Source organism: Onychomys torridus, chromosome 4, assembly GCF_903995425.1.
Source record: "Onychomys torridus chromosome 4, mOncTor1.1, whole genome shotgun sequence".
Lineage (NCBI taxonomy): Eukaryota > Metazoa > Chordata > Mammalia > Rodentia > Cricetidae > Onychomys > Onychomys torridus.
Window position 1 is genome coordinate 56428821 of NC_050446.1, and position 15497 is coordinate 56444317.

Consider the following 15497-nt stretch of genomic DNA (forward strand, 5'->3'; position numbering starts at 1 on the left):
GAGTGAAGAGTAGGAAGGAAGTTTTTCCTTGAGCCAGCCCACTTCCATTTTCCTTCCCTATTCTCTCTGAGAAGAAAGTATTTTTCAAAATCACAATTCCTCACGGGTACTACAAATGAACATCAGGCAATCCAGCTATGTTCTTGGAGACTAGGAAATATGTCTTTAGTTATCAGGTGGGAATGAATTATACACAGATTCAATATACAGAAAGAAATTGGAGATTGTCCTAGGCGGCTTGATTTAATTTCTGATCTTACTAGGCCTGTGGTAAAGACTGTGACCAAAAGCAGCTTGAGGCTTATATTTCCTGATCACAGTCCACCATTAGAGAAAGCCAAGGCAGGAACTCAGGGCAGAAACCTGGATGGGAGAACTGAAGCAGAGAACATGGAGAAATACTGACTGGACCATCTTGTTCTTCTTACAACCCCCCCCCCCCAGGACCACTGCCAAGAGGTGGGATGACCCACATCAATCAGCAATCAAAACAATGCCCACCACAGACATGCCCATAGGCCAATCTGGTGGAGGCAGTTCCTCAATGGAGATTCTGTTTTTTCCAGGTGTGTCCAGGTTTGTCAAGTTGATAGAACCCTTACCACAAAGAGAGGTAATAACCGATGAGACAGCCACAAGCTTCAGTGGCCTTTCTCCTCCAGACTGTACCGTCTCTACTACTGGATAACAACCTCCAAGCATTTTTTACTTACAGCACTGACACTGTAGTATTTCTCACGATTCTGTGAGTTGGCTGAATTCAGCTGTGTGGCTCTGCTCCATGGATGGTTAATTGAATACACCGGTATTTGGCTGGCTGCAAAACATCCATGATGGACTCACATGCCTTGCATTTCCAGTGGGGTTGCTGGATTTTATGAAGATGGGCCAATATCTCTTTCCATGTAGCCTTTCAAAATTTAGTAACTCATTCTGGACATTTAAAAATGGGTCATGAAATAGGATGTGAAGCTAATTGCCCTTCTAATTCTTCTAAGTCTATTGTGGAATTTTTGTTTTTGAGCAGAAGATGCTTGCATAAAAGGAGAGGAAATATCAGGATCCCACCTTTAAACAAAGAACTATAGGCAACTGCTGAGAGAGAGAGAGAGAGAGAGAGAGAGAGAGAATTAGCTTCTTCCATGGATAAGTCTCTCATGGACAAACCTTCTGATTGATCATCATCCAATAAAAAATGGTAAGCCCTATATCATATACACTAAACAACAATATGGACTCATCAGGTTGTATTTATATATTGTGCATACATGTGTATAGATATCTAACAATAACAATCAAAGAAAAAGGGGGTTGCAACCAGGCATGGTGGGGTAGGCCTTGTAACCCTCCAGTTACTATGGAGGTAGAGGCCAGGTAATCACAAGTTTGAGACCTACCTAGGCTACAGAGAAAACTTAATGCCAACTTGGGCAACTTAGTAAAAGCTTCTTTCAAAATAGAACGAAAAGGAATGAAGATGGAGTTCACTGGAAGAGCACATGTGTGGCATGCCTAAGGCCCTGCTAGCATTGGTTACTCCTTCACCAGAAGTCCCAGTGAAGTCTTCTTGTACAAGATTTCACCCCCCCCCCCAAATCTAACAACTTTAGCCATTTAACAGGGAGAAGAGGGGACTTAGGATGTGATTTCATTTTCAATTTCTCCAGTGGCTTAAAACAATACCCAATAGTATAAGTAAGCAGGAAACTAGAAAGAGCTGTGAAGCGAAGAACTACAAATTCCAAAAACACAGATTTAAAATGTGGTAGCACACATTCTTAACCCTAGCCCTCAGGAGACAGAGGAAGATAGATCTCTATGAGTTCAAGGCAAACCTGCTTTACAAAGCTGTGAGGGTCTCTGCAAAAACTATGGCCAGCAGAGTAACAATCCATTTGAGTAAGACAAGAAAGTTGTCTGATTCAATATCACTCAGTAGCCTATTGGTTCAAACTTACAGAGTCTAACACCAGGCAATTTATTTTAGGCATATGTAAGTGCAGCACAATTTGGAAAAAAAAAAAAAGGTTTCTTGGTGATAATTAACTAAATTACGTGTGCACAATAAAACTCAAGGTGTGACTGCATCTAAACTCTTTGCAAAGTGCACATGATATTTTTCATAAAGATGGGTTCTATCGTTTGATTACATGTGACATCGTAAGGGCCTGCAGGAGGATCTGGTGTACTCTTGGTCATACGGATAGCTCCAAAGTCATCAGCTTATTAACCACCTCCATTCCTAGACTTCTGGGCAGAAAACAAGCTATACATCTCTCCATCTGAAGAGACAGTCCTCCATGTTTAACATTCTTGTTTCCCCTAGTGATTATCTGTGAGTACAAAAGCCTCTGTGCCTCCTACAGAAAGCAAACTCTAGGCCAACCAAGGCTACATAGGGAGACCTTATCTCTAAAAACAAAACAAAACAAACAAAAAAACCCATGAACTCCAGATGTATAGAACAACCAAACTTCTAAATGAATATCAAGAATAGGATGATGATGAGAAGGAGGAGGAGGAGAAGAGGGGCAGGGGGAGGGGGGAGGAGGAGGAGGAGAGGCAGCAGGAGAGATAGCAACAGCAGCTCACTAACTTGTGTTTAGAGCAATAAGGATAGCCACATAATCCAATGCAGAGCTCTCCATAACTGAGTTGGTGTCTCAGCACTCAGATTTCAAGCTTAAAGATGATAACTGGTTAAAGACCCCAAATAACCCTGAAACAGGGACAGAACTTTGAAAAGTGATGGCATTTAATGCATTAGGACCACAAGCATTTAAAAAAAAAAGCTACAAAGTTGTGTGTTAGATGAGTGTTTATGAAACTATGTAAATGTGACATTTCTGCAGAGGCTTTATTTAGTAGAATCCATGCTGTCCCACAAATAAAAGTTTTCATATGAAGATTAGATAAGAGTTGATATTTGATACTTTATATAGAATCTGACATAAGGATTTTTAAGTCACCGTCCATTAAAAAATAATATATGTTCAAGTTCACTCATGTAAATAAAACTCCCTACAACTTTTATATAACCCAGGCAATTACCAAATTACTATTTACTATCTTGTTCAAGAATAAAACTTAGTACTAACTAAAATATTCTAGTAGTGACACACATGTGACTGGATGTTCACTGTGACATTTTCAAGATAATTATTAACTTTTATATACTTAAGTATGTTTAATATCAACTTGAAGCAGACTTTACTGTATATTCTAGCTTCATAGGGCTATTATAACAAAGTACCACAAATCAATGACCTTAAGCAATTGCAGGGTATCATTGTTCTGATGGTCAACGTCTGAAATAAGGTGCTGGTAGGGTTATTTCCGTCCTAGAAATTCAGAGGTAGAAATTTAGCTGTTAACAGTGGTCCGAGGTCCCCACAGGCCACTCGATCATAAATGCATTGGTCTCATCTCTGTCTTTATCTTCACCTGCTGTTACTTCTGTGTGCTGTGTATTTGTATATCCTGTCCTTTTGCAAGTACATTAGTGATTGCATCTGGGGCCCACACCAATCAGGCTGACTTCATCTCAAGTTTCATCTTATATCTTAATTAACTGTGGGAAGATACTAATATATGTAGGTAAACAAACATACAGGCATAAAAATGTAAAGAAAAATATAGCATTGATCAATTATGAAGTAAATCTCTCTTTGTTTAATAGTTTAGAATCAAAGTACATTGAAATAGGTGTCCTTTAACCAAAAATTCTAATGTTTGTATTAAAATGTGCATAGAAGCAACCTTGACTTTACTAAAAAACTGCTTTGGTAAAGAAATGTTTTAAATGTCTCTATTAAGAATTCATTATATATTATATGTATTTGGTATTAATATTATTTATTGTCATATATTTAGTCATACATGATACCTATGAACTTGTTACTGATAACAAGTCATGCTATTATCAACCTGTTTCAACCTGTTATCTTTTTTATTGTTGGATGTGAACATTACTTAGTCATGTACTCCACGCCTGTGGCACATTATAGTTCTATAATTCCCTCCTATGAGCAGACAAGTCCCACAAATGTTAAGGACACCAGTGGAAAGGAATTAACAGTTCTCTTCAGCACTATGAAACCCATCCATTGACGTCACTGTAACCTTAACTGACATCATTGAGAGAGAACACCAGAGAAACAGCAGCAATGTGCTAAGTTTATAAATTGATCATTTTAAAGTAGAAATTATAGCTTGGTATAATTTTATACACCCCTAAATATGGAATAATAGGAATTCCCAGAAGAGGGATAAATAGGAGAGAAATGGGTAGCATGAATGCAAGAGAATTCTTAATCTGTGAAAGGAAAAGCCTGGTTTAGAGACAGACTACAGTACTTTAATCTTTTTATCCAAGTCCTCAATTATATTTAACCAAAATAAATAATGCAAAAATAAATGAATCAATCAATAAATAAATAAGAAAGAAAAGAAAAGAAGACTGCTAACTCAGGATTTCTGATTCTCAGTGGGGAGAGGAAATTCAGTATCACACAGTATAAGAGATTAGTTGCAATTGTTCTCTTTTATAGAATCAATGATAATGTGGAAGAGACTCATTTGTGATACATGCCATTCTCAACAGACTGATTTACAGCACTGTGATTCAGGCAACAGTCTTTGGCATCAGATGTATAGGCTGGTTTCTTAGACAATTAATATTTATTGAGGCTTCCCTAGTTCTCTAAGCATCAGGATAATAACAACAAGGGAAAAATACGAGGTTCCTGTTCTTGAAAAGCCCACTATCTGTACAAGGTGATAGAAAGTTTAGAATAACCCCAACAAACAAATAATACTGAGTAGAGCAAAACTCTAGCAAAGAAAAAAAAAGCAGGCATAATATAATTGAATATTATAGATACAGTTGAACGTGTTGGCTACATTAGGTGAATGTCAAAAAATGTTTGTTTGACGAAATAGCTTTGAATAAGAACCTAAAAGAAGAAAGCTTTGAAAATAAATTCCAGACATGGGAGTTTCCTGCCATTTCCCATCTGTAATTTAAGATACAAGACAGCTTTAATGATCGCAAGTACAAATGACAAAAAGCATTGATCACTGAGCTAGTGTGGGCTACCATCTTCCTTCAGGAAGTTCACAGCAGGGTTAGCTTTCAATTTTACTACCATTAACACGAATTTCTCAAATAGACTAGCTGAGTATACTTACTGTCTCTTCTCAATGTCACTTTAATTGGATCTATCCCTTTGGATTGTTTCAAACCTGTGGGTCTATAGAAGTGGTTATTGTTACTATCTTTTAAAATAAAAAATGATCTCTAAATTAGTTGGTCAAATAGTACAATAGTATGTAGGCAGCCAATTCCACACTTAATGTATCTGAAGGTTTAGTCTACCCTTAACACAATATTTTTCATTTCAAGGCATTTTTAAATTAGCAATTTATTCAGAACTCCCTAGGGACTGTGGCCTTGTCAATGCCACTAGCTTGGCTACACTGTTAATTCCATCAGAGCCATTGAAGCAAGTGTTAGTGGATGTTTGAGAGAGTGCATGAGTCAATTGCCAGCACAGAATCCTTCCTGACAGAGGAAGGCATATGATCTCAACTTCTGAGTGCAGACAGTGCAGATTTCTAGCTGAATGGTTCCTGACAATGGTGTCCTCTGAAACATAATGCCTGGCCAGGAGCCAATGGTTATGCCACCATACAAATCACTGTTCATCTGACTCCAGAGTGCCTCTCTGCAACGATAACATGAGTTCTCGGTCCTGGTGTTCCACAAGATGTCACATTGGCTCTTCTATTTTTTTCACGGATACTCAAATTGAAATTTTTATTGAGATGATTTTTAGGAAATAAGAGGTGATGGATGCATTAAAGAAATGAAAGGAGTTTTAATGTAATTTCAAAAACAGCTTTGTTATTTTTCCATTTCCCATTAGGACAAAATAACTCTGTTTTTGAAACCTGGTTTAATTAATTGTTTAATAGATATTTTTACTTTAAATTTCTCATATAATTATGGAACTAAAACAGCTTGATTCAAACTGTTAGCTAATGATCCATATATCATTTTAGTAATTGCAAAATTTAAGCATCTTGCAGAAGACACATCACTTTTGTATGGATTTATATAGACACTCAAATGGCAAAAACATACTGATATTTTTTAATCAATAAATTATGCTACTTAAAATTTTATTACAATATTATTTTCCTGTAATATATTATCAACATAAAAATTAGTAGGCTATCCTGAATATGTGATCTTCCATGGAAATTTGCATGTAATTATCTTTTTAATGGTTAAAAATAGATACAGCATATTATATAAAATTGAAATTGATATAAATGAAACCTAAGTTTTATGGAGTAGTCTTATTCAATAGAAATTATACACTAGTTAAACAATTTAGCCAAACTACATCTCCAACTTTGAAATAATCTGCCAAATTTAAATGCCATCTTCTTCTAGTAATAACTTTTCTAGGGGTTTTAACATTAACAGTTGCAAGCATCTTCAATGGTAGGAACAGCAATTGCTCAAAAGGAACACAGAACTCAAATGCTGTAAAAAGCACCACACAGCAATACCATAAGAAATATTTTTTTCATGGATACAGCCAAAGCTATCGGAATTTTCTCTTCCTTCCCTTCCTCTTTCTTTTTTGATTGGTCTTCACCTAGCAAACTGTGTTCTTATTAGCTCCACGTAAGAATTAAGCAAATGTAAAAACTGTAAAAGTCTCTTTAAAATATGGTTAACAATTCATAAAAGAAATGAAGGAGATAATTTAAAGGATTTCTTATGGTTTGAAAATGCCTTCCAAATATTCATTAAACATTTAAGTGAGTAAATGTGTAGAATATGTTTCTGACATTGGCGCTGGTTCGGTGGTATTTCTCCCATCAGATGGAAGTGCTATGCGTTATGCAGAGTGCATGCAGTTCATTCATGCATAAACAATATCATTTTCATAAATTAAAACCTCCCCTGCAGAAGGAACATCTGTGCCTGCCTTTGAATAAAAGATGGTGGCATGCGAGTTACTCCCTGACTGACTGAAAGAATCCTTATGCTTAAGAGTGAAATTATAAACACAAAGTGAAAAACAAAAAGAGTGAAATGGGACCTTCATCCTTCATTTCCACCCACGTTTAACAAAACCCACAGTCTCGCTTTCTTTGCTTTCTGTTTTAAATGTTGAGATTCTTAAACCACTGTTCTCTGGTCTTCGGTTCACTATAGCAACAGTTTTTAGTTTGCATGGAGATGTCTAATTTTAATTACAGGTAAAATTGAGCTGCTTAATAGATCAGATCAGATCTGAATGTTCACTTCATGATGTCCTGTACTGGGAGGCTGGAAGTATTCAAATATCAGCATTATGTCTCTCAAAGTCAGAAGGGAGAAGAATTCAGGGTAGGGGAAGCAACAGCTTGATTCCAAAAGAACTGTTTGGATTCATTTGGAAAGAGACTGCTGTATTTGGGATAAAGTTGGGACCAGCTTAAATGTATTTCTGTGTATTATGAAGGCTGATGGAAAACATGTGTAAATGATGTATTTTAAATTACACTCCATTTTTTTTAACATTGAAATATCCCTTACTGCTACTATCACAGCTTGATGTGGCCCCACTGGCAATGTGATTACTGTGGCTAATTGTTCCTGTCCATTAGATTACTCACATTTTTCTGGAGCAGCTTGCTAAATGAGGTCAGCTTTCTGGAACCTTTAAATCACCAATGAGAAGGAGATTAAAGGAACATGGTTGGGAAGGGAGGTAGGCATCCAACGTGGCATCCGAATCAGAGAAGGAACAATGGAGTTACTAATGACAGTAATCAGGGAACCACAGTAGAGCCAGAGTACAACTGCCAAAATTGCTGTTCCCTAGGAATCCAGACTGTCAGTCATTTCTCAAGGGAAGGGAAATGCCAATCCATTTTTTAAGTGGACTTACCAATGGACAGAAGTTAAGTTGTGGGGTATGTGTGTGTGTGTGTGTGTGTGTGTGTGTGTGTGTGTGTGTGTGTGTGTATGTATTTATGAAATAAAAATTCAAAATGCTAGGGCTGCAAAGGAGACTAGGGAGCAATATACCTTCCTAAAATAGAATACAAATAGTATATTCTTATGTTAAAAAAATCACTAACACTTTTGTGGAAAAAATTATTCAAGTAATCCTAAGACACTTACAGAACAAGTATAAAATGCCATATTTTCTGGGAATCTTTCAATTATTTAGTTTCCCTGCAATATCACATATATAAATTTTGAAATTCTAGCACAATTTTGAAAGAAAGCTATTTAGTTCAGGAAAATGTACAGGTAACAGAACACTAAGAAAATATGCAATGTTTATCTTAAATGTGTAAACAAAATAAACTAAGGTATTTTGGGGTCTTTCTGGCTAATAATTAAGTAAATCCATCTTAAAAATAAGAGAAACTTCTGACAATCATTTCAAAAAAATGGTAACAAACACACAAGCAAAAAGAAAAAAAAACTACCCCCAAAGTGAAGAAATGTAAAGAAAAAGCACAGTCATTTGTCCAGCTTGCTCTGCAGCCCAGTATTCCAAATCACGCAATAGTGGTGAGGTCTGTTTGTTACCTATGAAAAAGTGATGACTCCCTAAACAAGATGACACACTGAACATAGGACAAGCTCAACTTTTTACTTCCCCACTAGTGGTTAACACTTTCAACTCAGCAAATACCAAAGTTGTTCCTCCTCAGTACAACTTTATCCTTCAAGAACCACTTTTCAAAGAAATGAAACAATCGTTCTGATTTTCAATACTATTTTTATTGCAACTGCATGAGTGTTTTCTAAATTGTGCATTACACCATAATACACAGGATTACAAACAAGATTACAGTACAGGTCAATTCCAGTAGTACCAGCATCACATCTCAGACAGCACTTATTCTGGACTGCATTTTTACATGCAATAGCTATTGTTCTAATTATGAATTCAATGGTTTGAATTTTATTTAAGCTACTGTACTAACTGACTACATAGGTATAAATCCCAACATTAACAACCTGAATAAATTTAGGCTCAGATTTATTACATGAATAGATGACAAACCACCATTTGTTTTGACTATGTATAAAATCATGCATTTATATTTTCTGGAAACATCAATAGCTTCAGACACTCCATAAAATTATGGATTTCAAAGAAAAGACTAAAATGAAAGAGTGCAAATTGTATGTGATAGTCAAGCAGCTTTTGATTTAAAGGAGTGTGAGTGTTGGTATCTATTTATAATATGTATATACAAGCTTGTGCAAGTAATGAATGGATCTGTTTTGAGAGGGAATGCATCTCTCTTTTCATCCTCTTGAGTGTTATGGGTCTGGTTTCTGTTTTAAGGAGAGGGACGACTTTAAAGTGAAATGGATTGCTCAAATTGTGCAATTTGTTTTGTTTTGTTTTGTTTTACAATTAGAGAAGAAAGAAGTGCTAAGGCAACGCAATAACTTTCTAAGCACTTTTTGCTGGTTTAAATTAGTTAAATTATTTTGTATAAATTAGATATAATTCTACTTTTCTGATATGTATAAAAATTGATGAAGCTGCATGGTTTTAAAATAGGAAATCCACGTTATAAAAAGTCATTAAAAATTCTGTACAAAATCACAACAAAATAATTCAGCATGGGAAAGGTAACAAGTAGTAAAATGCTGGTTGAAAAATATATATTTATATATATATTTTAATTGGCCCATTTCTAGTTTAAAAATTGCATAGATCCTAATTATTGCTTGTGATTTTTTTATCCCGATCAGATAATTAATATGATCTGAATACAGCTACACGAAATTCGTGGTACACATTTTCATTTTTACTTTACTGTATTGTTATTATTTTTAAAATAGAAGAGCTATAGAAAACAATACATAAGGTGAACAGGAACTTTGATCCCCTGTTTCTTCCAAAGGCAGTAACGACAATAAATACATATATCACTTGAAGCTTCGAGTTATTTGCACTTTGCAGCAATCGTAGCAAAAAGGCTGCCTTCTGTAAACACGACAGTCACTGTATGCACAGTGGGTTCGTTTCCCAGGAAGGGTGAAACTGACGTGCCTCTAGTCGTGAAAGATAGCATTGAGCTGGGCACTCATGACTCGCTCATGATGCGAATGGCTATCGAAAGACATGATATTGTCTATGGGGATCTCACAGCGAGGGGCAGCCGCACCAGAGAAGATTGATCCGTGGCTTTGGGGCCCTGCCAGGGTCGCTGCAGGGTAGTGCATGGTAAAGGCATAATTTTTTTCAAACTCGGCGGATGGTTCGTGTTTGAAAGAGAAATTGCCATTGATGCTGAGCGGCGGGCTGAGGGGTCCGTCAAAGGAAGGGCTGGTGCAATCAGTCAGAGGGCTTTCAAAGAAGGGCTCCAGGGCAGCGCTGTAGGCGTGTGGCGGCGGCTTGACGTGGAAGACATGGGAGCTGTCCATGGTGCCATAGGGAGGGCTCGGTAGCCCCGGGGACTGGTAGGAGTAAGGGTGTACCGGGAAGGAAGCGCTGGCTGTGGGCAGGTGCGGGGGCATGTCCGGGTTCTGCTCGGGCAGGAAAGTCCGGGGGTTGAGCTGCAGGCAGCCAGCGACCAGGTTGGTGGTGGGCTGGGACAAGCCTTTGCAGAGCGTTTGAACGAAGGAGACCAGGTCAGGGCTTTTGCCCGAGCGCAGGATCTCTGACAGAGCCCAAATGTAGTTTTTGGCCAAGCGCAGCGTCTCAATCTTGGACAGCTTCTGGGTCTTGGAGTAGCAGGGTACCACCTTGCGCAAGTTGTCCAGTGCTGCGTTCAGCCCGTGCATGCGGTTCCGCTCACGGGCGTTGGCCTTCATGCGCCTTAATTTAAAACGCTCTAGGCGCGCCTTGGTCATCTTTTTCTTTTTGGGGCCCCGTCTCTTGGGCTTTTGATCATCCTCTTCCTCTTCCTCCTCCTCTTCCTCTTCCAGGTCCTCATCTTCATCCTCCTCCTCTCCTCCGTTTCTCAGAGAATCTTCCTCCGCATTCATGGCTTCGAGCTCGTCCTCCTTCTTGTCCGCCTCGTGTTCCTCGTCCTGAGAACTGAGACACTCGTCTGTCCAGCTTGGGGGACCTTGGGGCTGAGGCTCGCCCATCAGCCCGCTCTCGCTGTATGATTTGGTCATGTTTTGACTTCCTGTATTCAACAGGGAAAGAGGCAAGCAGAAAGAAGAAAGGAAAAACAAAAAAACAAAACCCCACTACATTTAAAAGCTAGATAAGCGTCAGCTCCCTCTCCCTAATCCTGCAGAAATGCACATGAATAGAAATACACAGGATTCCATTGCAAAATGGATGCCTCTAGGAAAAGTTAAACGCAAAGCTTCATGCTGGCATGTTTATGCCTCGCTGCTGCGTAGTAGATAGTGCTGGGGCTATCAGGAATGACTGTTGGTACGTTTCCTAGTGATCAACTTAACTGTGTGCAAGGCGATTGACTGTCTGGCCTGATACCTGCCGTGTGTGGAAACAAGTTCAGTGTACATGTTTTTCTGCATGTGTCCCAAGTCACTCCCAACTCACAAAAACCATTCGTTTGGAAATGGAACATTCTGAACCCATCTCTGTTCTGGATACTCGGTACTTAGAGGTTTAAATAAATAGAAGAGCCATTACGTAATTTACTAACACTGACCCCGATTTTTAAGAAGATTATACAGGAGGGAGATTGGAGAGCCAGTGCAGGAGGAAAAGTAGTTTCTACCAAATCATTTTCCTATCAACGGCACATTTGGCCACAGAAGTGGGCACAAGTCCTCCATCCGTCTCTGGCCTTTCTTTCCTCTCCTCACACCCCCTGCTAAATTCCCACCTTGTACAAAAGCTCTGGCTCCCAGGCGAGGCTCTCCCACGCGCCGGGGATCAGGTGCCGAAGGCTCCTCTCTAATAAACAGCCCATTGAAAGGGCCGCCTGCTCTTTATTGGGGCTTTTCAAAGTTCGCCTCAAACCTCCCTTTAAAAGATTGAGTAATTACAATGGTCAGCGATTGGCAATGGTGAAGGTACCGCTTCTAACAAGGACTGTAAAAAGCCTTTAGTAAAACAACTGAATGTCTGGCCCCAGCAAAGGCTGCTGGGGACTTGGCCGCCTCTGGGGCAGTAACAGGTAGCACAGGTCCCCTTTCCTCTCTCTTTCTCCTTTCACGTTTGAGCTAAACTATCTCAGAGTCCGATTAGTTGTCCAGGGTGTGCGTACTCCATCCCCCTGACATAGACAGTTTCATATTCACAGTGCGCCTAAATATCTGTACACAAAATAAAACTCTGGGCAGCAGGCATTTTTCTCTCTTTTCCTCACCAGAATAAGTGAGAACTTGAAGTGGTTGTTTGCTTTGGGGACTTTCAAATAACCGCTTACAAATAATTACAGTTACTCCCCCCCACACCATAAACATCCTAAAAGCTCCTATACTATTAAAAATTAAATTTAATTAGAAAGCCTGCAGGGGGTACTTGAGTGCTGGGACTCATTATGTGCAAGTACTTGTGGGCAATTACGGGGAGGGACACTGGTCTCAACACACAGATAGCCGGCTCCACGAATGTGCTCATGCAAAGTACCAAGGTACAGTTCTTCAATTAATGCTTTTATTCTCGAGAGAGGAAAAAATAGGAATCGTAATTACCTGTTGTTAGAAGGTCCTGAGCAGTGACGATCTCATAACCCTGGAGCTTCGGGACACCGTGCCTTCTGCGTGGGCGAGTTCCTCGTGTCCCGGCGGCGCGGGCGCTAGGGTTATATAGCCGTGTTGCTGATGCTGAGCGCGGGCGGGGCCGCGAGCTGAGCAACGAGCAGGTCCCTGCGCCCCGCAATCGCGCACGCGTCCAGGCTGAGCACTTCCCGCCCCCACTCACCCCTCCCCAGAACTTCCCTCCCGCCCCCTTCCACCACCACTCCCCTCACCCCCACAGTACCTCCGCCCCTGCTCCTTCCTCCCCGGCATGCGCCATATGGTCTTCCCGGTCCAGCCAAGAGCCGGGAACCACGTGACCTGCCTATTTGTATGCCGTGGAGCGCTCCATTCCGGCCCCTTTGTGGCCAGAAGAAAGTGGCCCATCTGTCGCCAGTTAGAGACTCCGCGGACCTGTTTTTACCCGCAGGAGAGATTAACCCTTTGTGGCGGCAGAAGGCAAAGGACGTAGGGGAGGGGTTTGCTGGAGGCGAGCGGGAAAGGTTAAGATCCTAGCCTGAAGCCTGCCTTAGCGCGGGAAGGGTGAACCAGTCACAATCCAGGAGACTGAGGTGCGCTGAAGAATCTCCCCTTGACAATGGTCTCCGGTGCAGCTTGACTCTCTGTCCTCTCAAAGAGGCCCATCTCTTGGCTTCTATCCCTTGGCAGACGCTTTCTTTGCTCATTGGCACCAAGGGGTGGCTGGCTTCTAATCTTCATCACCCCTCAAGGCAGTTGTATATTTCATATAAAAATGACCTCATCTGGAAACGCATCTTTGACTAGTTCTCAACCTTTCTGACTAGATCACCCTCTCCCAACCTCTACAAGACAGAAATTTTTTACCTGCCACTGGGCTTCCAAAATGTGATCCTTTGTATCCTTGTAGTTTTCAGCTGCTCTTGTCCCTGGAGACTTCATCGCCAAGACAGTCTTCAAATCTGACCACTAGAATTTTGTGCCTAAAGCTAGTTATGCCAGCAGGCCTTGGCTCCATTGGCCTTCAGAAGCCTTTGTAGAAAAACATGACCTCACTTCGTCTGTCTAAGGAATGCTGAGATTCAACACCCGTGTGGCCCCAGCTTGGTATTTCATTTCTGACACAGACATAATCTCAAACACTGTCTTCCTCTAGCCCATAGCGCTAAATCTCAGGCCTTGGAATCCTGGGTCAGAAAACTCTCAAAGAGAGGCTGGGAAGGGACTTTATTCAAGGCATGGTTTTCCTCTAGCAACTATTAGCACACCTTTGGAGGAATCTCCAAGACTTTGATTTGACCCGGCCTCTCTATCTTTTGAGTCAAGCAAAGCCTGTTCTGGAAGAAAGAGCCTCATCTATTCTTAAGTAACCATTCTTATTTTCTCCGTCTGAACAAAGTCATGCTCCAGAAGGATGCCCCTCCACATCTCCTGTGCAAGAAAGAATGCAAGGAGAGGAGAAGGAGGAGGAATGTTTGGCTACTTTCTCTTGTAGTTCCTCTTCTAATTCTTCATTAAGTTCTTACTCTCCGCCAATCCCTTTGCAATGAATGCATCCTACTTGAATTGCTTATGCAAAGGCAATTGCCCTAGAGTTTGCAAACAGTGTCAGGATTGAGAGGCTGGAGTGGGGTACATCTGGGAAGGAGGAGGGAGAAAGGGTCCTAAGGAGATCCGGAGCACTTGGAAAGTATTGGATGTAGCCTTGCAGACCCAGAATGAATCTAAAAAGAAAAGAAAAGAAAAGCATTGTGGGAAGTTCCTTGGCGGTCCAAAACATGGCACCAATCGTTCTGGGGTTCCAGAGAAGAACTGCCTGGAGCTTTGCTTTTTCTTTGTTCTGCCAACCAGCAAAGAGCAGAGCCAGCAAGAAGCACCATCCTTGTTCTTACTCTGGGTGCTGAGTTTAAATCACAGAGACCTCAGAATGCTAGGTCCCGGCCTAAACCTGGAGGTCTAAGCTCCGTGAAGATCTAATTGCTGCTGCCCTTTTCGGAAGAGCTGGAATATCTTGGTTCATTGATACCTAACAAGGATCCTGGCTCTCTCCTCTACATTTTGGAGGAAGCTACAGAAGAGTTGTTGGGCAGGATGGGCGAGATGGCTCAGGGATTTCTGAAAGGAAAAGCTACATCTGGATATCCTTGGGACCTGAAGTAAGGTCTTTAATTGAGCTTCCCAGTTTGCTGCACTGTGACATGGACCTGAAGCCAAGTCAGAGTCACAAACACCAAGGCACCCGGCAAGTGCCCCCTGAACTCTCTGGAGGCAACAGCTGCCTAATAAGGTTGGCAGTTAAGTTTTTGGTTTTTGTGTATGTATTTGGTGCAGGGGACAAGACCTTAGGGCCATCTGAACTGTACCCAGCTGGAGGCGCGGTGGAGTCCACCGCTGGGGCCCATGTCCCTGGCCAGAGTGCCCCTGTGCGCTGCTGAATCTGCAGGCATGGTGGCGAGGCGTGTAGCCGCACTCCCCAAGCTCAGGCCCCACCGGGCGCCCTAGGCAGCCGGGGCGGGCGGCACGCGAGCTGCACGCGCAGGCAACAAAAGCCGCTTTTCATGACTCAATGCCCTTGAGCAATGCCCTAAATCTGCCACCCCACCGGGTCCTAGTCCCCAACGCGGCACTGGACCCGCGTCCAGGCCGTTACAGCCGCAGGCCTGGGCGCCCGCGGGGAAGCAGAAGCCTGGGGAGGGATGGGGTAAAGAGGGGACAGAGGAGGGTGGCCTGGCCATGGGGCGGGAGCACATTCACAGAGCTAAGATAAAGAGCTCGGTCGCGGCTGGCAGCGTCCCGGGTGGTGACCTGT

At 41.4% G+C, this 15497-nt stretch overlaps 1 protein-coding gene across 1 annotated transcript; it reads right to left on the reverse strand.

Moving 5' to 3' along the window:
• Positions 1 to 8781: 8781 nt before the first annotated feature.
• Positions 8782 to 13011, reverse strand: Neurod1 (neuronal differentiation 1). Its single transcript, XM_036185882.1, has 3 exons — positions 12954 to 13011; positions 12665 to 12768; positions 8782 to 11175 (listed from the first exon to the last, which is right to left on the reverse strand). The coding sequence occupies exons 1-3, from the start codon at positions 12980 to 12982 to the stop codon at positions 10094 to 10096; spliced, it is 1215 nt and encodes a 404-aa protein (XP_036041775.1). The 5' UTR covers positions 12983 to 13011; the 3' UTR covers positions 8782 to 10093.
• Between the last annotated feature and the right edge of the window lie 2486 nt (positions 13012 to 15497).